At 37.8% G+C, this 23,047-nt stretch overlaps 1 protein-coding gene and 1 pseudogene across 4 annotated transcripts in view; both read left to right on the plus strand.

Moving 5' to 3' along the window:
* Window positions 1-23,047, plus strand: part of AP4E1 (adaptor related protein complex 4 subunit epsilon 1) — an 89,240-nt gene that overhangs the window by 21,859 nt on the left and 44,334 nt on the right. For all 4 annotated transcript variants that reach the window (XR_006699299.2, XM_045395457.2, XM_045395458.2 and 1 more), the window contains exons 8-13: window positions 409-482; window positions 7,186-7,308; window positions 7,410-7,519; window positions 13,780-13,919; window positions 15,602-15,714; window positions 15,827-15,945. Coding sequence is in view for 3 of the 4 variants with exons in the window: in XM_045395457.2 (XP_045251392.2) it covers window positions 409-482; window positions 7,186-7,308; window positions 7,410-7,519; window positions 13,780-13,919; window positions 15,602-15,714; window positions 15,827-15,945 (679 nt within the window). In the remaining variant the exon portion in view is untranslated. The remainder of the gene's footprint in view (window positions 1-408; window positions 483-7,185; window positions 7,309-7,409; window positions 7,520-13,779; window positions 13,920-15,601; window positions 15,715-15,826; window positions 15,946-23,047) is intronic.
* LOC141407199 (DDB1- and CUL4-associated factor 13 pseudogene) lies at window positions 10,301-11,911 on the plus strand (annotated as a pseudogene).

Here is a 23,047-nt window from a genome sequence, read left to right on the forward strand (position 1 = left end):
GTGTTTGAAAATTTTTTAACAGTATCTGGTTAAAATACAGTTAATATACTATCTGAAATAATACGAATATATGAAGTGTTACTATAGTAATTTAGAAATATTCTGTTGAAAGAAAATTATAAAATATACTGTGTTCAACCAAATAAAAACTTGGTTTGTAAACTAGGCATAGTGAGGAAAGAGTTGATTGATGTATATATCTCATTGGTTAACTAGTCAACTTTGATAAAGTAGGAAGTTCAGCTCCTGAAAAACCTTTTAAGAAGTGAAATTTCCGTAACTTCATCATAAAATGAATTTCTTTCACTTCTCTTCTGTAGAGCCTCAGTTTTAAAGAGAAGTTTGAAAAACTGTTTTATTGGGTTAGAATACTGTAATTCTACTGCAAATAAAATATCTTTTAAACAGGACAAGTGAATTAATGTATGATGTTCTTGATGAATCCTTACGAAGAGCCGAGTTAAATCACAATGTCACATATGGTAGGTAATATATGTAAATGTTACTCTAATGACTAATAATGTTTTTTAGTATTACAGTTAAATCTGTGTTAGAATGCTATAAATTCCAATAGAACTTTATACACTTATTTTAAGATAGTTCTGTGGATTATTATTTTTTCAAGGTAAGCATTTAACTACTGATAGATAAGAGTAATTTGAACTCATGGCATGTTCTAAATGTTGATCTAAGTTTATTATTATAATTGTCTCTATTGAAAACACATATCAAGTATCCATTTTTTTAATTGATTTTTTTTCAATTATCTAATTGACTGTGAAGATAACTCCATAGATTTGTTCCATATTTGGTAAAAATTCACAATATTCGAAGACAGTTCTTAAATAAATCAATCAGCTAGTTGTCAGATATTTTATTAAATTTCTGTTGTCAGGCCTTATGCAAGGTACTTAGAATACAGCAGTGAATAAAACATTATCATGGGGCTTTTGTTAATGTTACAAAAGAGAATTGCAGGGCGTGGTGGGAGAATATAGCAGCTAGTCTTGAGGGGAAGAATAAAGAAGGTTGTCCTGAGAAAGTAATATTTAAGAAGATATCTGAAGGATGAATAGGATGTAGACAGGAATATATAGATGTAGAATAATAGTTTACTATTTTATGAAGAGACAATAAATTGTTACATACAATCTAAAAATTAGTAATAGGAGACAAGAGTAACTTGGGGGAAAGGGGTAGAAAACTGAGAAAGTAGCCAAAAAAACTTCCAATTTTAACAGCCAGAGGGAGGGGCTATTCTTTTTGATCAGCCTGAGAAAGCTCAGTGAGGAAATTGAGATACTTGGAGCTATTTAAAAGGTAGAACAGTTTGAATTTTGCATGCTCTGGAGGACAGCAGTAGAAGAGGCTCTGAGAGATGTAACTCAAATGAGAAGTCATTTCTTAATCTGGTAAAATATCATGAAGTAGGAGATGAAGAGCATTACTTTTTCTTTGAGATAAGGGTAACCTGTGGACCTTTAAGAACAATGGTTGTAGAAGCGTAGGTTAGACCAGAGGACAGAAATTGAACTGGTTTAACTGAAATAAAAAGTGCTTGACAAAGATGCAGTACAAATAAGGAAAAAGGATTGTGTGTATGAGATTAATACAAGAAAAATAATGCACATGGTAGTGAATTGGGGTGGTAAACTTTGAAGGATAGATTTATGTTTTGCATGTATGAATGGTAATTAAGGTAATAAGGATGCCTTATTAATTTGTTCAGCCAGCATTTATAGTGTGCCTGTGAAACAAAAACTTGATTGTGTTTTAAACTAGGTGTGGATTGAGGAAAGAGTTGATTGACTTATGTATTTCTCCATGTTAAGTGTGGGAGGTAAAGGGAAGACGAAGGTAGACACAGGCCTTGTCCTTATGAGTATATAGTGTAATAAACAGTAGATATTATATAGGTTCCTGCTATGCAGTGAGAATAAGGGGCCACAGATATGGATGACCCTTACTGAAGCAGGTGATTTTCTGAGAGAAGATCTAGGAAAGTGTCAGAATTTTTCCAGTAAGTTAAAGTAAGTTAAAATGTTTTTTTTTTGTGATATAACCAGTGTCCAGGATAAGGGTTTGAAAGTCTTTCAAGAAATTCTGCTTAAAATTCAGTTAAAAATCTTGTTTTTTTCCTTGCAGAAAGTTTTTTTTTTTTAATGACATTTCAGCTTTAATTTTTTTTTTTTTGAATAGGTAATATATGCACATGGGTCAAAATTCAAAAGGTACAAAAGGGTGTACAATGAACAGTAAGTGTCCTTTCCACCCTTATCACCCACCACCCAGTTCCCTTTCCTGGGGATAACCACTGTAAAGTTACCTGTTCCTTTTGATTTGGAGAATACTGTATACCTGAGGAAATATTTTTTAATATTTTCCAGTACAACCGTTTTGTTAAGATTGCTTGGCCAGGCACGGTGGCTCACGCCTGTAATCCCAGCACTTTGGGAGGCTGAGGTGGGCAGATCACGAGGTCAGGAGTTCACGACCAGCCTGGCCAATATGGTGAAACCCCATCTCAACTAAAAGTACAAACATTAGCTGGGCATGGTGGCGCGTTCCTGTAATCCCAGCTACTCGGGAGGCTGAGGCAGGAGAATTGCTTGAACCGGGACCGAGAGGCAGAGGTTGCAGTAAGCCGAGATCGTGCCGTTGCACTCTAGCCTGTGCTACAGGGTGAGAGTCCGTCTCAAAAGAAAAAAAGATTGCTCAAACCAACACCAACAGTTTGTTTCTTTGCAGGCTCTTGATCCAGTGTTTCACCTCGCCAGAGAAACCTTATAGTTCCTGTTGTTTCATTTCCTTTGTTTAGCTTTTCATTGTTATGCTTTTCCCTGTGTCTGTATTGATAGAGCTTACAACTTATATTGATTATATCAGTGGTAGAGTATTCGCTAGCAATCCTGATACAGATATTTTACCCCTTAAGAATGTTAATTTTAACTGTAAACTTTATAAGGGCAGGGACTGTGTCTCTCTTATTAACCAGCATATCTCAGTAGCTGGCACTGTGTTAATGAGTAATGTGCTTTAATTGAATTAAAGGAAGAAAAAGTTATTTACTTTATCAGTTATCTAAGTGGGTTTCAGTATTAATACTTTCTATATCATATTTTTATGGAAGCTGTATTACAATTTAGTGTCTAATCAAGAAATTACATTAAAGACATTTGTTGAATATCTGCTATGTGCTAGGCATTGTATAAAGTGGTGTATAGGATATGAAGAAGTATAATATGTAACCTTTATCTTTAAGAAATTTACAGTATAGTGGAAAGATAACTTGTCTGGAAAGCTTAACAACAGTATAAGGCAGAATGTGAAGGGATAGTTCAGGGAAATAAGTATTGTAGGAGTTCCTGGGAAGTAGAGATCATTAAGGACCTGAGGGCACAGATAGGGATTTATTGACCTGATAGGACCCTGAAAGGTAGATAAGATTTAGCTAGGCAGAAGGGAGGTTGAAGGGGCTTTTAGGTGGAGGGAACTTGAGAGAAGGTGTAGACATGGGGCTATTCAAAAACAGTTTCAGAAACAATGTCTCACCAGTCAGAAAGGATAATTTATGGTGGGGAGCAGTGGAAAGGCCGTATTGTGGAGGACCTCTCACAACAGCTGGATTTGTAAATCTGGAGGTATGGAAGATTTTTGGGTAGGGTACTGATAACATGAGAATGTCATTTTTAGTAAATTAGTAAATTGAGAGAATTATATAAAATGGAGTACAGGGGACAAAGACCATCAAAAGTATGTAGATAGAAGTACTTTTCCGTTTTTTTTTTCTCTCACTAACTTCACCTAAAACCCTTGGATACTGTGTATAAGAAACATAAGACTCAAGAACAAGTCAGGCTGGTTAGAGACGTCAGGATACGAGGAAAGAAACAGACATGGTGGTGCGTACCCTGGGTTTTCTTTTTGCCTCAGGTACCCCAGACTGGGTACTGAAGAGCCAGCAGTCTGGAAATGCCAACAGACACAGACAAAAGCACCCCAAGAAAAGCCTGCCCTCTCTCACCAAAGGACCAAGAAGAAAAGGGAAATTAGCAAGGTAGAAAACTTTTAGACGATGACCCCTCTATTCCATCCAAGCACAGGAGAAAACTGTGGAGCCATCCCCTCCAGCAAAGACTGAGTGAAAAACCAAGATGTCCATCCTCACCAGGTATAATGAGGTGCCCCAACACACCCTCCCTGACCCCCCACTAGAGTGGTGACAGAAGCCCAAGAGGAAGCTGGAATTTCACTGATGCCAGGTGATAAGGAAGGCCCCTTCCTTACACTGTCTGTGGAAGTGACTTGGGAAGTCTGGATTTTTCCCATCTGGGAGTAGGGAGTAATGAGGTACTTTTTCCCTCTTTGCGGCCAGGGTTCGGAGGTGTGGGTGTTAGAGAAAGCCTGGTGGACAGTCAGAACTTCCCTCCCTGATGAGCAATAATGAGGCCTCTCCCTCATAGTATCACTGGAGGCCACAAGGAGAGCAGTAATGAGGTACCCCTCTCTCTCCCAGGCAGGGCAGAATCGGTTGATACTTCCTCCAGCAATAACCAGGAGCCTTTCCATCCCCAGGTATCAAAGGAGACAGAGTAGAGAGCCTGGATTCCATTCCCATTGGGTGATACCCCCCCTCTCCTGCCAGAATAATGTCAGTAGATACTTATTTAACTTACTTAAGGTGAGAGTAAACTATTCTGAGGGATAAGGTGTCAGAAGAACTTCACATTTTGTTTGAGCATACATAATCCAACCCAAAATATCTATGATGAAAATGCAGTGTCATGAATGGTAGAACATTATTAATTTTTAATTTAGTAATATATACTTTGTAGTATTTTAATTAGTACCAAGAGAGTAACCAAGAGTACTGAAGAGTAACCAAGTTCCATGTTGTATTTTTAGGTATAGAAACCCTCAGTTGTGGCCAGGCATGGTGGCTCATGCCTGTAATCCCAGCACATTGGGAGGCTGAGTTGAGCAGATCACTTGAGGTCAGGAGTTGAAAACCAGCCTGGCCAACATGGTGGAACCCTGTCTCTACTAAAAATACAAAAATTAGCCGGGCATGTTGGTGCACGCTTGTACTGCCAGCTACTTGGGACGCCAAGGCAGGAGAATCACTTGAACCTGGGGGGTGGAGGTTGCAGACTACATCTCAAAAAAAAAAAAGAAATTCTCAGTTGTATTTTACTTCACCACCACAGAGAGGAGACAGCAGAGTGACTGCTCTTTCAATTATGAACTTATGAACAGATATTTGTAGAGTTGGAGAATAAAATGACTTAGATCTAGGTGAGAAAATAATTTTAAAATCCATTAAATTAATTTTCAGCTCAATTATGCCTAAGGAGACTAATAATAAGTGCACTTTTTGAACTATTATTTTTTTCCCATATTGGCATCCCAGAAACTTTATGAGCATCTAAATATAAATGTTTAAATTTTGGATGGGTAATGGCAGGCTTGGGATTAAAACAATTTAATCCCAAGAGAGTTCTTATTGGTAGGAAGCCATAATGAAAAATGTGTCAGTTATGATGGAAAATGGAATATCATCATTTGAAATCTTAGGACTGTCATGGTAGTTCACAATTCAGCAAACTTTTTCTGAAAAGAGGGCCAGATAGTAAATATTTTAGGCTTTGCAGGTCATGGAGGTTTCTGTTGCATATTCTACTTTGTTTTTTGTTTTGTTTTTTATAGCCTTTTAAGAATGTAAAAATCATTCTTTAGTTCACAGGCCTATAAAAATAGGATGAAAGCTGGATTTAGTGGCAATTTAAAAATAGGCTGAAGGCTGGATTTAGTGGCAATTTCTCCATTCCTGCCTTATCTTATTAGCCGATTGACAAAGTTCCTCTTTGTTTAGTTTGTCTAGTTCATGAATCATAAAGACAACTTTTTTCACAGCACAGAGTAAAGGCATTTTAAAGCATAGCATCTAATATACAAAGCCTCTTCAGGTTCAGCTAACTTAGTCTGTAGTTTTTCCTTTAAAGGCAGTTCTTTTCTTAAAGAAAAATTAATATTTCTGATTTCTTATTTTTTTCTGTCTCTGTTACGGAAGAGGTTTTAAATTTTTTTTTGTCTTTTCTTTCCATGTAAATTTGAGAAAAAGGAAGAGGTTTATAGAGGTTTTTTCCACAAAATTTATTTGTGCATTAATTGGTAGGCAACATAGTGTAAAACATAGCTAGCTGAATATTCAGAATATATTTTGTACATAAAGAGAATGTCTGGTTATGTTTTAAGCTTTTAGAAATAGAGAAGGAGTGATTGTATCAGGACTCTTGATATGCTTCAACTTGTACTAGAACAGTTTTTAAGTGTTGATTCTGTACCTTCACTGTGTCACACTTCTGTTACTGTGATTCCATAGAACATATAGGACTTAATGGCCTCTCAGTGATTTTTCTTTACCATGGCAAAGCTCCAACTGCTTGTCTCATGCTTTTTCAAATAATTTGAAAAGAACTTTAGTGTCCATTTTGATCATTCACTTTGATCATCTGTCATAGTGATGAGACTTTCGACTGTATCAGAAAATCAAATTTGAATGCTGTCAAGATGTCTAGTAGATTATTTTATATGCTTTGAGGTTATTTTACAGAATAGTTTGAAGATGTATGAGTAGTGACTGTATCTTTGAAATAAATATTGGATCATCCTATAAAATGATTATGTTGAAATAAACTACATACACAATTTTGACATGTAAATGGTCAAAACTGTTTGAGAATAAACCATTTTAAAGCATTAAAGGAGTGTGGGAAATATCTTTTTATATAGGAATAATGAATGTATTATTCATGTTGCCATTAAAATGTGAGCTTCTTGAGGGCAGGGTCTTTTCTTCCATCTGTTTTGTTCACTGCTATATTCATAGTACCGAAGCCGTGCCTGGCACATAGGAGGTGTTCAGTAAATACTTTTTACGTTAATAAATGCATAATTATTACCAGTAAATATAATTTTTAAAAAATTGTGTTGTGGTAACCTAATCCTAATAACTGTAAGCCTGAAAACAGTAGTGTTTGTTTCTGTGAAAAGTCCATAAATAAGATTTCTGACTAAAATGGACTTTCCAATTAGTTTTATTACAAGTTCTACAGAAATACATTCTTTTGTTATACCTTACCATGATACTTACCATTTCTGCCATTTTTATTTTTCTTTCTCTAGCTATTTTGTTTGAATGTGTGCATACAGTTTATTCTATTTATCCTAAATCGGAATTACTTGAGAAGGCTGCCAAGTGCATTGGAAAATTTGTTCTGTCACCTAAAATAAATCTAAAATATTTAGGTAAGATTATTGGTTCTTTTGACAGAAATTACAGAGATAGCTTTTGAAATTTGCTGTGTATTTCTTTCAATTCACTTTGTATAATGTGTCTTTGTTTCTAGGACTGAAGGCGCTTACCTATGTTATCCAACAGGATCCTACTCTGGCTCTTCAACACCAGATGACAATAATTGAATGTTTAGATCATCCTGATCCCATTATTAAAAGAGAGGTAAACTGGTATTTTGAATAGTATATGTGAAGTGTTAAAATTTTTAAACATTTTGTTGGTATTCTGTAGAGAGATTAAAGTGGTGGGCAGTGTGTATGTATGCTTGTGTGTATATTTTAACTTTTGGATGTATTCAATTCTTTTTTTGTTTTCTATTTTGAGACAGAATCTCACTTTGTCACCCAGGCTGTAGTGCAGTGGCACGATCTCAGCTCACTGTAACCTCCGCATCCCGGGTTCAGGTGATTCTCGTGCCTCAGCCTCCCGAGTAGCTGGGATTATAGGTGTGTGCCACCACGTGTGGCTAATTTTTGTGTTTTTAGTAGAAACGGGGTTTTACCATGTTGGCCAGGCCAGTCCTGAAATCCTGACCTCAAGTAATCTACTTGTGTCGGCCTCCCAAAGTGCTGGGATTACAGGTGTGAGCCACTGCACCCGGCTTATTTAATTATTTTTACTAAAGTTTAAGTAACTTTTCTAAAAAGTACTACGTCAGTGTCCACAGGAAAGTCTTTAAATTATTAGTTGAAGGAATTAGGTCCAGTCATCTGTGTGGGTTCATTAATATAATTTCGGTCCTAGCATCGTACCAATAGGAGACTTGAATTCTGGTCCCAGGTTTTCCTATTAGTACAATTTAAAATATACTCCTGTTATTGTACAATTTTTAAGATGCAGTTGATGTTAATTAGTGATTTCTCATTATTCTCTTTTATATCTATAACATTAACTAATTCCCTACCAAACAGATAGAAATATTGAAAGAATTAATGAAGATATTCATAAAATGATTTGAACTTCTTGGAAGGAAAGGCTTAATAATAATGTCATCATCATATATGTCTGTATATTATATATAACATATATATAGCATATACTATATGTTACTTATATATATTACTTATGTATATGATATATTATATATATAATCATATATGTCACTTATAATAATAATATACTTCTTTCCAACTTTTTCTTTTTGTAAATTTGCTTCAGTGTCTACTTGGGTGTCTATATAAATATTTCTTTTGATTCTTATGGAAGAAATCATTCAGTATCTTCATTTAAAATGGTATATGGGACCTAGTTAAGAGTAAAAAAATTTCTTTCTATTTATAAAAATAGCAAAGATTTTAAAAATTTAAAAAAAAATTTAGATTTAGGGAATACATGTGTGGGTTTATTACATGGACATTTGTGTAATGCTGAGATTTGGGCGGCTATTGAACCCATCACCCAAATAGTGAACATAGTACTAAGCAGGTAGTTTTTCAACTCATTCCTTTCCCCTTCTGCCCTCCCTGTCTGCTTTTGGAGTCCCGAGTGTCTGTTGTTTCATCGTTATGTCCATGTGTACCCATTGTTTAGCTCCCTCTTATAAGTGAGAACAAGTGATAGTTGATTTTCTGTTTTTGCATTAATTCACTTAGAATAATGGCTTCCGGCTGCATCCATGTTTGATTACATTCTTAAAAAAAGGATATGATTACATTCTTAAAAAAAGAGAATTTACTAAATATCTAAATATCTTAAAAGCAATGAGCTAAGAATAGGAGAGTTTATTGAGAGAACACTATTGCATTAAACAACTATGATTTTTGAAGATTACAAATTTTAAATTTTAAAAGGGATTTTTGAAACACATTAAAAAAAATTTGCCTTCATATATATATTTATTTATTTCATATTTTTAGTAGTCTGAAAATTGTTACATGCCTTGGGTCTGGGCAGTTTGCAGACGTACTAATTTCTGTGTGTAGACATCCTAGAAAAATAAGAAGGCTCCAAGAGACTGTAACAAATAGTTATACAGTGCTTCTACTTTAACAGATACAGAGCACGCATTTCCTTTGTATAGTTGAGTACTAAGTTGAACAAAGTTGACTTAGGTACAGTTTTTTTCTTACTGCTATATGGTAGTCCCCACTTATTTATGGAAATATGTTCTAATACCCCCAGTGGATGCCTGAAACCACAGATAGTATTGAACCATATATATATTTATATATTTTCAATCGGATAACCAAGATGGCTACTTAATAACTAATGGGCTGGTAGCATATACAGTGTGGGTGCAAAGGGATGATTCATGTCCCAGATGGAGTAGGATGGTGCAAGATTTTATCATGCTGCTTAGAAAGGCATGCAATTTAAAACTTATGAATTATTGATTTCTGGAATTTTCCATTTAATATTTTTTGGACTCTGTGGGTAACTGAAACCATGGGAAGCAAAACCACAGATGGGGGTTTGTAATATTGTTGTATTTAATAATTATACTTGCACTTAAAAATGAGAATCAAAGGGAAAATAGGCGACTTTTAAAATTATGAAGGTTGATCTGTTTGATCCCTTACCTGCAGTGAGATGAGTGATTTGAATTCTTTGAGGAGATACTGAGTATCCTTGGTGCCCAAAGAAGGCACTAAAGTACTGTCTTCTCAGTGCTGTTGTCACTTCTAACCTCTATCAAATAATACGGTGAGAACTTTGGTCCTTGGATGTTGGTGATCTGTAGCTTGGGGTAGGATTCCCTTTTGCCTGGTTGTATTACGTCTCTTATATACAGGAAGAGAGAAGGTGAGAAGGAGCTACCAAATCTGAACAGAAAAGACCTCTGGCAATACAGTTTGTAACACTAAACCCCATGCAGTTCTGGAAATGCTATATTTCATGGTCTTGGAATAGGAGATAAATTTGATGTATGTTATCTAAAACTATATAACATAATTTGAAGTCCACAGGGAGCATGTCTGAAGCAGCTCCATAAGTTGAAAGCTGTTGATGGGGTGGCCTATGTATTTTTAGATTTAAGTGGCGTTAAACATTAACTGAAACAGTTTATAAAAGAAGTCGAGCAGTGGGCAGAACTCCTAGCAAAGAGCTCATGGAGTCCCGCCAGAAGAGGAACCAAGATGAAGATGAAGATACCGAGCCGGAATCTGGACAATTATGTCCGTGAACCCAAGTTGGACTTCCAGAGAGTTCCAAGAAACTATGATCCTACCTTACATCCTTTTGAGGTCCCACGAGAATATGTAAGAGCTTTAAATGCTACCAAAATGGAATGAGTATTTGCAAAACCATTCCTTGCTTTGCTGGATGGTCACCAAGATGGAGTCAGTTACCTTGGCAAAGCGTCCAAAGAACCTGGCTACTGTCCTTTCTGGGGCGTGTGATGGAGAGGTTAGAATTTGGAACCTGACTCATCAGAAATGTATCCGTACAATACAAGCACATGAAGGCTTTGTATAAGGAATATGTACTCGCTTTTGTGGGACTTCTTTTTTCACCGTTGGTGATGACAAAACTGTGAAACAGTGGAAAAAGAATGGACCAGGCTATGGAGATGAGGAAGAGCCATTACATACAACATTAGGAAAGACAGTGTATACTGGGATTGAGCATCACTGGAAAGAAGCTATTTTTGCCACATGTGGACAGCAAGTAGACGTTTGGGATGAACAAAGAACTAATCCTATATCTTCAATGACCTGGGGATTTGACAGTGTAAGTAGTATTAAATTTAACCCAATTGAGACTTGGGAAGTTGTGCGTCTGACAGGAATATAGTACTGTACGATATGAGGCAAGCTGCTCCTTTGAAAAGGTTATCTTAGATATGAGAACAAATACAATCTGTTGGAACCCTGTGGAAGCTTTCATTTTTACAGCAGCAAATGAAGATTATAACTTACATACTTTTGATATATGTGCACTGGACACTCCTTTAATGTTCCATATGGATCATATATCTGCAGTGCTTGACGTGGAGTACTCGCCCACTGGGAAAGAGTTTTTGTCTGCTAGTTTCAATAAAGCTATTTGAATCTTTCCTACAGACAAAAGTCGAAGCAGGAAGGTATATCACACAAAGTGAATGCAACATGTTATCTGTGTAAAATGGACTTCTGATAGCAAGTATATTAAGTGTGAATCTGATGAAATGAACATTTGTCTGTGGAAAGCTAATGCTTCTGAAAAATTCGGTATGCTTACATCATGAGAAAAAGCAGCCAAGGATTATAACTAGAAATTGAAGGAGAAATTTCAGCATCATCCTCATATAAAACGTACAGCTCGTCATCGACATCTACCAAAATCTATCTACAGCCAGATTCAGGAACAGTGCGTCATGAAAGAAGCTCGTCAGAGAAAGGAAGTTAATCGTATTAAACACAGCAAGCCTGGATATGTGCCAATTGTGTCAGAGAAGAAGCAGCACATAGGGGCAGTTGTAAAATAATTGGTATTCCTAACAATCCTGATGTATAATTATTTGTTACTTTTGATTTGAGAACTCTACAAATAAAAGTGCTGGGACTAGATTAATTGCATACATTTTGGTTATATGTGTAGAGCTTTATTGTTGCTCCTTTTAGCTGCCCTGAAAAATGATCCTTAAAGGTGGCCTAGTTGATAAGACTGTCTAACTGTTTTATCCTTAATCTGCATTCTTCTTTCATTGAAGAATATAGTATTTGCAACTAACTCATTTTTTCCTGTTTAAATTACAGATATACTTACTTTCTCTCTGATCTATTGTTATAGACACTGCACATTCAAATTGACATTTAAGACCAAACATCGCTTATGTTATCTTTAATATATAACTTTGAATAATGATTACAATGATGTTTCTTCCTGTGATTCCACATAACATTTAGAAGAATGATGTCAACTTTTTATAACTGAATGTATTTCTAGTGCTTTACTTACATTCGGCTTTTTAACTCTTACAAAACAATCAGCCTGCATTTATATAACTTTTATAAATAATATAATTTGGGTCGAGTTAAGATAATAAAGCTTTCTTTCACATTGAAAAAAAAATCTTTCAAAATATGTTATCCTTTGTGCTTGAAGTCCTGGCTATAAGGATTGAAAAATTAGAACCCTAAATATACTGAGCAAGTTTGACAAATATGTGGAAATTATCTTGCAGCTAATATTGCTGATCCTAAAACACCAATAAATGATGCTTTCTCAGTATTGCCTTTGGACTTACTGATTTCTGAGAGTTATATTTTCAAAACCTTAATCTAGAGCTGTGGAAAGCCATGCAAATGGGAGCTTACTCTGGTATTGGTCTTCCTTCATCTTATTTGAAGCAGCTAGAGGTATATTCCTCAGCACTTAGAAAGCAGCTGTAGCAGCTGGACACTGTGGCACACCTGTAATTCCAGCACTTTGGGAGGCCAAGGTGGGCGGATCACCTGAGGTCAGGAGTTCGAGACCAGCCTGGCCAACATGGTGAAACCCCATCTCTACTAAAAATACAAAAATTAGCCAGTCTTGGTGACAAGCTAAGATTGTGCCACTGTACTCCAGCCTGGGCTACAGAGCGAGACTCCATCTCAAGAAAAAAAAAAAAAAAAAAAAGAAAAGAAGGAAAGCTACAGGCCAGGCACAGTGGCTCATGCCTGTAATCCCAACACTTTGGGAGGCCAAGGTGGGAGGATCACTTGAGCCCAGGAGTTCAAGACCAGCCTGGGCAACATGGTCGAACACCATCTCTACAAAATACGAAAAACTTAGCTGGGCATGGTGGCACATGCCTATAGTCCCACCTGTTTGGAAGGCTGAGGTGGGAGGATTGCTTGAGCCCAGGAGGTGGAGGTTGCATTGAGCTGAGATTGTACCACTGCACTCCAGCCTGGGTGACAGAGCAAGACCCTGTCTCAAAAAAAAAAGAGTAGCTATAAAACAGTTCTTCCTTGATGACTAAGATTTTGAACTAGGCTTTGCTAGGCTTTGGAGCATTTGAGCCACCATCCTTTGTCCATCCAAACAAAAGCTGTTTGCCTGTCTTCTGTTGTTTGGAAAATAGTCTGCTGTCTTCTGTAGCATGGGAAATAGTTTCCAAGACTAGATTTATACACACATACATACACTTGCATATACACACACCCATAGCTATAGGTAATGTATATTTAAGGGTTGTTATGTTTTTAGAAAATATATATCTGTTGTATTTGAACTTTTTAGTCTCTAAGTATTCTGTCATGTAAAGATGCCAGATTGTGATTATCTCAATAGAAAGCTTATAGACATTGGAATTGATCATAAGTCATTTTTTGACAATAGTTTTACCTTTCTTAAGCTTTTCATTGAAATTTGCATTTCTTACCTGTTAACTGGCTACCCAGTAGATCTCCATAAAAGTAGAAGAATCAACTGTATGATCAACCTTTATGTTACTGTACTCATTGGTGTTATGCATAGTTTTATAATGTTTTTAATTTCTCTTCTTTAAATAGACTCTGGAACTTCTTTACAGAATTACTAATGCACAGAATGTAACAGTTATTGTCCAGAAAATGCTTGAATATTTACATCAGAGCAAAGAAGAGTATGTCATCGTCAATTTGGTTGGCAAAATAGCAGAGCTGGCTGAGAAATATCCTTTTGTTTGGACCATGAGTCTTAAAATAGTAACACGGTGACTTTAAGATGATTGGTATAGATATGGTCACCTGAAGTTGAGTTCAGAGACCTAGCAATACTTTTTATTCCTGATTTTCAAGCCTCTTGTCAGAAAAAGGGATTTGTGTAGACCTCTTAGGAGATGGCCTTTTTTTTTTTTTTTTTGCTGGTTTCTTTTATTCATGTTGTCAGTATTTTGAGCAGGAAGATAGAGGAACTTTTATCCTCTTTATTCCTCTTTCAGTCCTGCCTCGTCTCTACTTCTATCTTGATTTCTTTTCTGAGTAAAAGTTCTTGTGTTTTGGGGAAAGCGGAGGGTATGTGGGAGTGGTCAGGATGCTAAAACTTATCCTTTATTGTTTTATGCTGGAAATTGTCACAATTAAGTAGTTGGGAACTCTATTAACATGTTACTCTTCTTCAAGTTTGTTTCTTAAAAGTCAGAAGAACTTTACAGGTCATAAGGATATTCCATTCATTAAAAAACATTACTGTTTAGGCCGGGCGTGGTGGCTCACGCCTGTAATCCCAGCACTTTGGGAGGTCGAGGCGGACGGATCACCTGAGGTTGGGAGTTTAAGACCAGCCTGACCAACATGGAGAAACCCCATCTCTATTAAAAATACAAAATTAGCTGGGCATGGTGGTGCATGCCTGTAATCCCAGCTACTAGGGAGGCTGAGGCAGAAGAATCGCTTGAACCTGGGAGGCGGGGGTTGCAGTGAGCACCATTGCACTCCAGCCTGGGCAACAAGAGCGAAACTCCATCTCAAAAAAAAAAAAAAAAAAAAAGTGAAAAAAAGTTACTGTTTAATTATAAAAAAGAGTGAGTGAATACTGTTAATGAAATTATATTGGAAATTACTTAAGTCTAGTTTTGTCCTAGTCAGTACTATAACTCTGGCCAGTAGAATGATAGAACTTTAGAACTGATGAGGAAGAGATTAGAAAAGAGGCTGAGCACCTGTAATCCCAGCACTTTGGGAGGCGGAGGCAGGAGGATTGCCTGAGCTCAGGAGTTCACGACCAGCCTGGGCAACACAGTGAAACCCTGTCTCTACTAAAATACAAAAAAAATTAGCCGGTGTGGTGGCATACACCTGTAGTCCCAGCTACTCGGGAGGCTGAGGCAGGAGAATTGCTTGAACCCAGGAGGCAGAGGTCACAGTGAGCCAAGATCGCACTGCTGCACTTCAGCCTGGGCGACAGAGCAAGACTCTGTCTCAAAAAAAGAAAAAAAAAAAAAAAAAAGGAAAAGAAAAGAACAGATGCTAAACGATTTGTTCAAGTAGACATACGGCAGTATTTAGCTTCTTTGAAGTGAATTATATTCTTTTTTGAAGAATATAGTTTTCCATTATTTGCATCTAGTTAGCTGGTTTGTTTCTTTCAGTTATTTCACATTTATTTATTGGATGACTGTTTTGTGCAAGTGTGGTGCTAAAGTGACAAACTCAGTTTATTAAGTTTATTAAATAAGCTTTTACTGAGTACCTATTTCACATAAAACTGGGGTATGGAACAATTTATGGCAGAGGTTAAAGGTAAAAATGCCATACTAGGATGAATTGGGGTTATTATTTTAAAGGTTGCTACAGAAGGATAATTTTAATAAGTAGCATTTGGAAGTGTACTTGTTCTTAACACTGTGGACACATATGCTCCTGATAATGCATGGTTTATTCAGACAATGAATGCTGTGTTTTCAGTAGGAGGAGATGTAATGCATCCTGATATTCCCAATAACTTTCTGAGACTACTAGCAGAAGGTTGGTAGACTATTACATTCTGTAAAGTAAACATTTTAAAGTTAAATGTTTTTATTACAGAGTCCTTAGATAAGTTTGTGGAAATTAAAATGGTGTATCAATTTCTTTGTAGGTTTTGATGATGAAACAGAAGATCAGCAATTAAGACTCTATGCAGTTCAGTCTTACCTCACTTTACTAGATATGGAAAATGTGTTATATCCACAGAGATTTCTTCAAGTTATGAGTTGGGTGAGCAAAGTACATTAAATCATACATTTTTAAAACATTTTTTATACAAACCAAATGTTAACATATTTCCTTCAGAAACCATTCACTTCTACTCAGCTAACTCCTTTAGCTATTAGTTTTTCAAATGGCCACCATCTATCACTTAACTATTTACTTCTCTGTTTTTTCTCTCTGCCATCTCACTTGTCTGGTCTTTTACTTGTCTCTTTGTGTTTACAGTGTTTTGTTGTGTTTTTTATGTGCATCCGTGTTTGAATATTTGAATACTCGTTTATCTCTACTATATTAGTTTTTTTAAAAATAAAAAACTATTTTTTAAAAATAATCTATAAATTATGTTAACCAAATAGAAAGAGGTTCATCTTTAAGAAGCATTTTCTAGGTACCAGGCACAGTGCTGAATACTTCTATTATTAACTTTTTTTTCTTCTTCTTTTTTATTTTGTTTTATTTTTTAAGTTCTAGGGTACATGTGCAGAATGTGTAGGTTTGTTACATAGGTAAACGTGTGCTATGGTGGTTTGCTGCATCTGTCAACGCATCACCTAGGTATTAAGCCTAGCACACATTAGCTCTTTTTCCTAAAGCTCTCCAGCCCCACCACCCTCCCTGATAGGCCCTGGTCTGTGTTGTTCCCTTCCCTGTGTCCTGTGTTCTCATTGTTCAGCTCCCACTTATAAGTGAGAACATGTGGTGTGGTTTTCTGTTCCTGTGTTAGTTTGCTAAGAATAATGGGTTCCCAGCTTCATCCATGTCTCTGCAAAGGACATGATCTTATTCCTTTTTATGGCTGTATAGTATTCCATGGTGTATATGTACTGCATTTTCTTTATCTAGTCTACCATTGATAGGCTATCTGTGCTATATTAGTTTTCTTATGTTGCATAACAATGTTACCGCAAACTTAGTGGCTTAAGACAATACAAATTCATTATCTCATAGTTTCTGTGGGTCAGGAGTCCAGGCATGGCTTAGCTGGATTCTCTGCTTAGGGTCTCACAGAATTGCAGTCAAGGTGTTGGCACCTTGCAATCATCTGAAGCTTGACTGGTAAATAATCCACTTTCGAGCTCATGTGTGGTTGTCAGAATTCATTTTCTTGTGGCTGAGTTTTTGTGACTGAGGGTTTCACTTTCATACTGTCAACTGTCAGCTGTCCTTAGCTGCTAGAGCTGCTTTCAGTTTCTTACCATGTGGCCTACCAACAGGGCTGCCTGCTTCATCAAAGCCAGTAGTGGAGATCATTTTTTTTTCAAGACAAAGGTCACAATTTTATGTAATATAATCACATGTAATTGCATACAGCTCATCACCTTTATGTATTCTTTCTTGTGCACATAGGTGAGTGTTTCTTTAGGGGAGATTTAGAGAAGTGATATGGTATGCACATTTTAATATTTTATAGAATTGCCAAATGTCAGCATGTTAGCTTAAATTTTCCCCAGATTTTTACTTAAATTTTTTCTTTTCTCATCTGCAGAAAAGTTCAAAGACTAAGATATTAAAATATACTTTTTATTTAGCTTTTTCAGTTAAAGAAAATTTTTTTTTTTTGAAACAGAGTCTTGTTCTGTCACCAGGCTGGAGTACAGTAGCATGATCTCGGCTCACTGTAACCTCTGCCTCCTGGGTTCAAGCAATTCTCCTATCTCAGCCTCCTGAGTCGCTGGGATTACAGGCGCATGCCACCACTCCTGGCTAATTTTTGTATTTTTAGCAGAGATGGGGTTTTGCCATGTTGGCCAGGCTGGTCTCGAGCTCTCCACCTCAGGTGATCCACCCGCCTCAGCTTCCCAAAGTGCTGGGATTACAGGTGTAAGCCACCGCACCCAGCCCAGTTAAATACTTTTAACTACATTTGTTTTACTATATCTGCATCTATAGGTATATCTAGGTCTACGTATATACAGTTTGTTTTGCTGAGCTGTTTAGAATTGAATTGCAGACATTGTGGCACTTCACCCCTAGAACCTCAGCGTGAATCTTCTATGAACGACATAACTATAAAACTGTTATCATACCTAAGAAGTGTAAAGAGGCCGGGTGCGGTGGCTCATGCCTATAATCCCAGCACTTTGGGAGGCTGAGGCGGGCAAATCACGAGGTCAGGAGATCGAGACCATTCTGGCCAACATGGTAACACCCCGTCTCTACTAAACATACAAAAAATTAGCCAGCCGTGGTGGAATGCACCTGTAGTCCCAGCTACTCGCGAGGCTGAGGCAGGAGAATCACTTGAACTCAGGAGGTGGAGGTTGCAGCGAACCGAGATCGTGCCACTGCACACCAGCCTGGGCGACAGAGCAAGACTCCATCTCAAAAAAAAAAAAAAAAAAAATGAGGATCACAAATTGCCTTTACTTGTGTCTCTTTAGCCTTTTAAAATTTGTAATGAACCCCGCTTTCTTTTGGTTTTTATGACTGATTTTTTTGTTTGTTTTGGATGACTGCTGTTCACTTGTAGAAGGTCCTACATTCTGGATATCTGATTATTTTTGTTCAGGTTAAACATTTTTAGTGAGAATACTGCCTAGGCAATGTTGTGTATTTCCTACTGTATCATATCAGGATATATATAATGTCAGTTTGTCCACTTATTGGTGATTGTAAGTTTATAAGTTTGGGTTAAGATGGTGGCCTGGTGCGGTGGCTCATGCCTGTGATCCCAGCACTTTGGGAGGTGGGAGGATTGCTTGAAGCCAGAGTTTGAGATCAGCTTGGGCAACAAAGTGAGACCCAGTCTCTACCAAATGGAGAAAAAAAAAGAAGGTGACCTCCAGATCTTTGCATTGTAAAGGTATCTTTCCTTTTTGTAATTTATAACTAATTTGTCAGGTGATTCTATCAGGCTATGCAAATATCTTTTCCTCATTTATCTTCAGTGGCTTTAGTGTTGATGATCCTTCCTGAATTGATTATTGGTTTTGTGGCCATTAGTTTTTTTTGTCCATGAATGTGGCATGTCACTCCACTTAATTTAGATTGTCTTTTCTTTCTTTCTACAGCGTACAGGTCATGTACAGTAGGTCCCCTTATCTGTTGTTTTGCTTTCTGCAGTTTTAGTTACCTGTGGCCAGTCATGGTCTGAAAATATTAAATGGAAAATTCCAGAAATCAACAATTTATAAGTTTTAAATTATGTGTTGTCCTGAGTAGCATGATGAAATATTGAGCCATCCCACTTCATCCTGCTCTGCCCCACCTGGGACCTGAATCATTCTTTGTCCAGTGTATCCATGCTGTATACACTACCTGCCTGTTAGTCACTCAGTAGCTGTCTAGGTTTTCAGATGAACTGTAGCATTATTGCAGTGCTTATATTGTAGTAACCTTTATTTACTTAATCATGGTCCCACAGCACAAGAGTTGTGATGCTGGCAATTTGGATATGCCAAAGAGAAGCTATAAAAATGGTTCCTTTAAGTGAAAAGGTGAAAGTTCTTGACTTATTGAGAAAAGAAACATATGCTGAGGTTGTAAAATTCTACAGTAAGAAGGGAAATTGTCTCTGTGAAATTGTGAAGAAGGAAAAAAAACTCCTGTTAGTTTTGCTGTCATACCTTACACTACAAAAGTTATGGTCACAGTGCATGGTGAGATCTTAGTTAAGATGGAAAAGGCATTAAATTTGTGAGTGTAAGACATGATCAGAAGCATTTTCCAATTGATGGCAGTTGGGTTCAGTACTATTTTCGGATTCAGGCATCCACAGGGAGTCCTGAAACCAATTCCCTTTAGATGCAGAGGGCCAACTGTATATACAAATACAATAGATTTTGTATTTTGAGCTTGTAATCTACAGTCTTGCTGAACTAACTTAATAGTTCTAGGAGTGTTCTTGTAGATTTCTTGAGACTTTGTTGAGAATTTTATCTAGTGTCATGAGGGCTATTGGTCTGTAGTTTTCATTTTTGTGGTATTCCAGTTTTGGTATCAAAGTAAATACTAGTTTCATAACATGACTTGGGAATGTGCCCTCCTGTTTTCTGGAGGAATTTGCATAAAGTTGCTGTTAATTTTCCTTTAAAAATTTGGTAGAATTTTCCAGTGAAACCATTTGGACTTGTAGATTTTTAGGGGAGTTATTAAATTACAAATTCAATTTTCTTAAAGAAAAATCTCTTGACTGAATTTTCATTCAATAGTTCAGTGTTTTTTTTTTTTGGTTTGTTTGTTTTTTGGTTTTTTTTCCCCCTTGGGACTTATCTTTGAGTCATGGATTATTCAGAAAAGTATTGTTTAGTTTCTGAGTGTTTAGAAAATTTTCTGTTATCTTTCTGTTACTGATTTCTAGTTTGATTTCATTGTGATTAGAGAAAATACTATGTATGATTTCAGTTTTTTCATATTTGAGGTTTGTTTTACAGTTCAAGGCACAGTCTATCTTGGTATATGTTCTGGGTTGCTTGAAAAGTATCTATTTTGCTTTTTCTGTGTGGTGTGTTCTGTAAAGTCTGTTGTGATGGTGTTGTTGAGTTTTTCTATATCCTTGCTGATTCTTGGTCTAGTCCTATTAATTGTTGAGAGAAGGCTATTGACCTTTTCAGTTCTGTGGCCTACACTGACGCTGTGAGGGGGTGGCTTGCTGAACAGTGGGGAAAATCCTGATTCCATCAGGTTTCCACTGACACACTCCCATCAGAGAAAAGCAGGGGCACTGCATTTCTCCTTGGTGGAGGTGAAGTGCAGGCTCCCTGCCCAGTCTCTACTGACACTGCAGGGGAGTAGGCCTCTCTACAGCTAAGTGGGGATGAAAGTCCTGACTCCTCACTCAGTCTTCTCAGTTCCCACCCTGCTGGGGAGTTTGCGGTACCTCATGTAGCCTGGTGAGGGTAGAAGTCTTGATTCTCTACTCTGCCTTTGCTGGTATGGGTGGGGCTGCAGATTTTTCTGTGTGGTATTTGGCTGGAGTAGGAGGGTTATTGTCTGAAAGTTTTCTGTCCTCTTGGCTTATTGACTAGAGGGCAGGCTCCTCTTGGGGCTTTTTGTCTGTGCCCATTTGCATTTCCAGGTTTCTGGCTCTCCATATCCAGTCTGGGGTAAATGAAACAACAGATAATCTGCTGTATGTTTTATATATAATATCAAGGGTTTTTAGGTATACTTAGCAGGAAGAATAGGGATAAATACGTCTTCTCCATCTTCCCCGAAGCAGACATCCATTACCATTGATTTTTGAACTGGTACTTTTGTTACCTGTTCTTCTAGAGCTACCTTCCATTTTTTCTAAAACCACCTAAAAATAATCATACTGTTTAAGGATTGAACTCATTTAGTCCTATTTATTTTTCCTTTTCTTCTCTTCCTTCTTGCTAGCTATACATTTTCCCTTGCCTATCACCCAGCCTCCTTTTCTTGCTGGTACCGATATTATACCAAAGACATGAAATTATTCCATAAACACCATTTAGGAAAGCGTAATAGTCCATTCTCACGCTGCTATGAAGAAATATCCGAGACTGGGTAATTTGTAAGAAAAGAGGTTTAGTTGACTCACAGTTCCACATGGCTGGGGAGGCCTCAGGAAACTTAAAATCATGGCAGAAGCCTCTTTACAGGGTGGCAGGAGAGAGAATGAGGCTGAGTGAAGGGGGAAGCCCATCATAAAACCATCAGGTCTCGTGAGAACTTACTCTCACAAAAGCAGCAGGGGAAACTGCCCCCATGATTCAGTTATTTTCACCTGGTCCTGCCCTTGACATGTGGGGGATTATTACAATTCAAAGTGAGATTTGGGTGGGAGCACAGAGCCAAACCATATCAGAAAGATTTCATACTTCCTGAATTATCAGTTTATTAATGATTCTAAAATAAGAAAACTTGACCCCTTTGTAGGCTTTGAGACAGGTGCTTCACTTACTCATCCTGCAGCTCTCAGCCCCTCGCGGGAGGGTGAGCATGCAGGTGAGTGGGTGCGGGAGGCAGAGGGAGTGCTTTTGGGCTCTGGCAGGAGCAAAACTCTGTGTGCGCCCCATGGCAGCATCTAGTGGGGAGTACCTGCGACTCCTGAAGCCCCAGTGAGCGTGTTACACTGCTCTTTTAGCTCTGCCATCAGCAGACAGCTTAAGTGTTAACAGCTCAGTGGGCCCTTTTGTATCTGCACTCACTCCTGAGCTCTTATCTCGTGTCCAGGAAAAATGAGGTCACATGAATGAATTGAAGGATAATAAATGCAGGGGATTTTGTTGCCGGTGAAAGTGGCTCTCAGCAGGAAGGGGAGCTGACAGGGGGACTGGGGCGGCAAAGGTAATGTTCTCCAGAAGTCCAGCCATCTCTGGCTGGATTCTTCTTTGAAGTTATGCTGTCAAGCTGTCCTTCTGAAGTAAAGCCGCTTCTCTCCGACATCCAGCTGCTTCTTCCTCTATGCTGGCTGAGTCTGGGGTCTTTATAGGCACAGGATGGGGCAGGGCAGGGCAGGGTCATGGGTGGTTTAGGAAAAGGCAACATTTGAATGGGAAAATAGGGATATGGATATAAGTTCTCACTTTGGGCCATGGTTTCAGGCTTTTTGGCTTGCGGGTGGGGCTTCACCAGGGACCCCACCCTTTTCTGCCTAGAATTTCTCTGCCTCCTGTCCCTATCAGTTCTTTCACTTACAGGATTGTATGTCACCTAAGTTAGATGTGTGACACAGATAAGCGTTTCTTCTCTTTTTTTTTTTTTTTGAGATGGAGTCTTGCTGTGTTGCCCAGGCTGGAGTGCAGTGGCGTGATCCGAGCTCATTGCAACTTCTGCCTCCCAGGTTCAAGCGATTCTCCTGCCTCAGCCTTCCGAGTAGCTGAGACTATAGGCGTGTGCCACCACATCTGGCTAATTTTTTTATTTTTACTAGAGACAGGGTTTCACCATGTTGGCCAGGCTGGTTTCGAACTCCTCAGGTGATCCACCCGCCTCGGCCTCCCAAAGTGCTGGGATTACACGCATGAGCCACCGTGCCTGGCCAATAAGTGTTTCTTAAAGTCTCTTCTGTTAACTGTCTACCTCAGAATCAGCTGATGCATATTCAAATGTATATCCTTGGGGACCACAGGCATACTAAATCAGAATATCTGGGGATAAAGCCTAGAAATCTGTATTTTTATGAAACACTTTAAGTGCCTCT

The sequence above is a fragment of the Macaca fascicularis genome, chromosome 7, assembly GCF_037993035.2.
Source record: "Macaca fascicularis isolate 582-1 chromosome 7, T2T-MFA8v1.1".
NCBI lineage: Eukaryota > Metazoa > Chordata > Mammalia > Primates > Cercopithecidae > Macaca > Macaca fascicularis.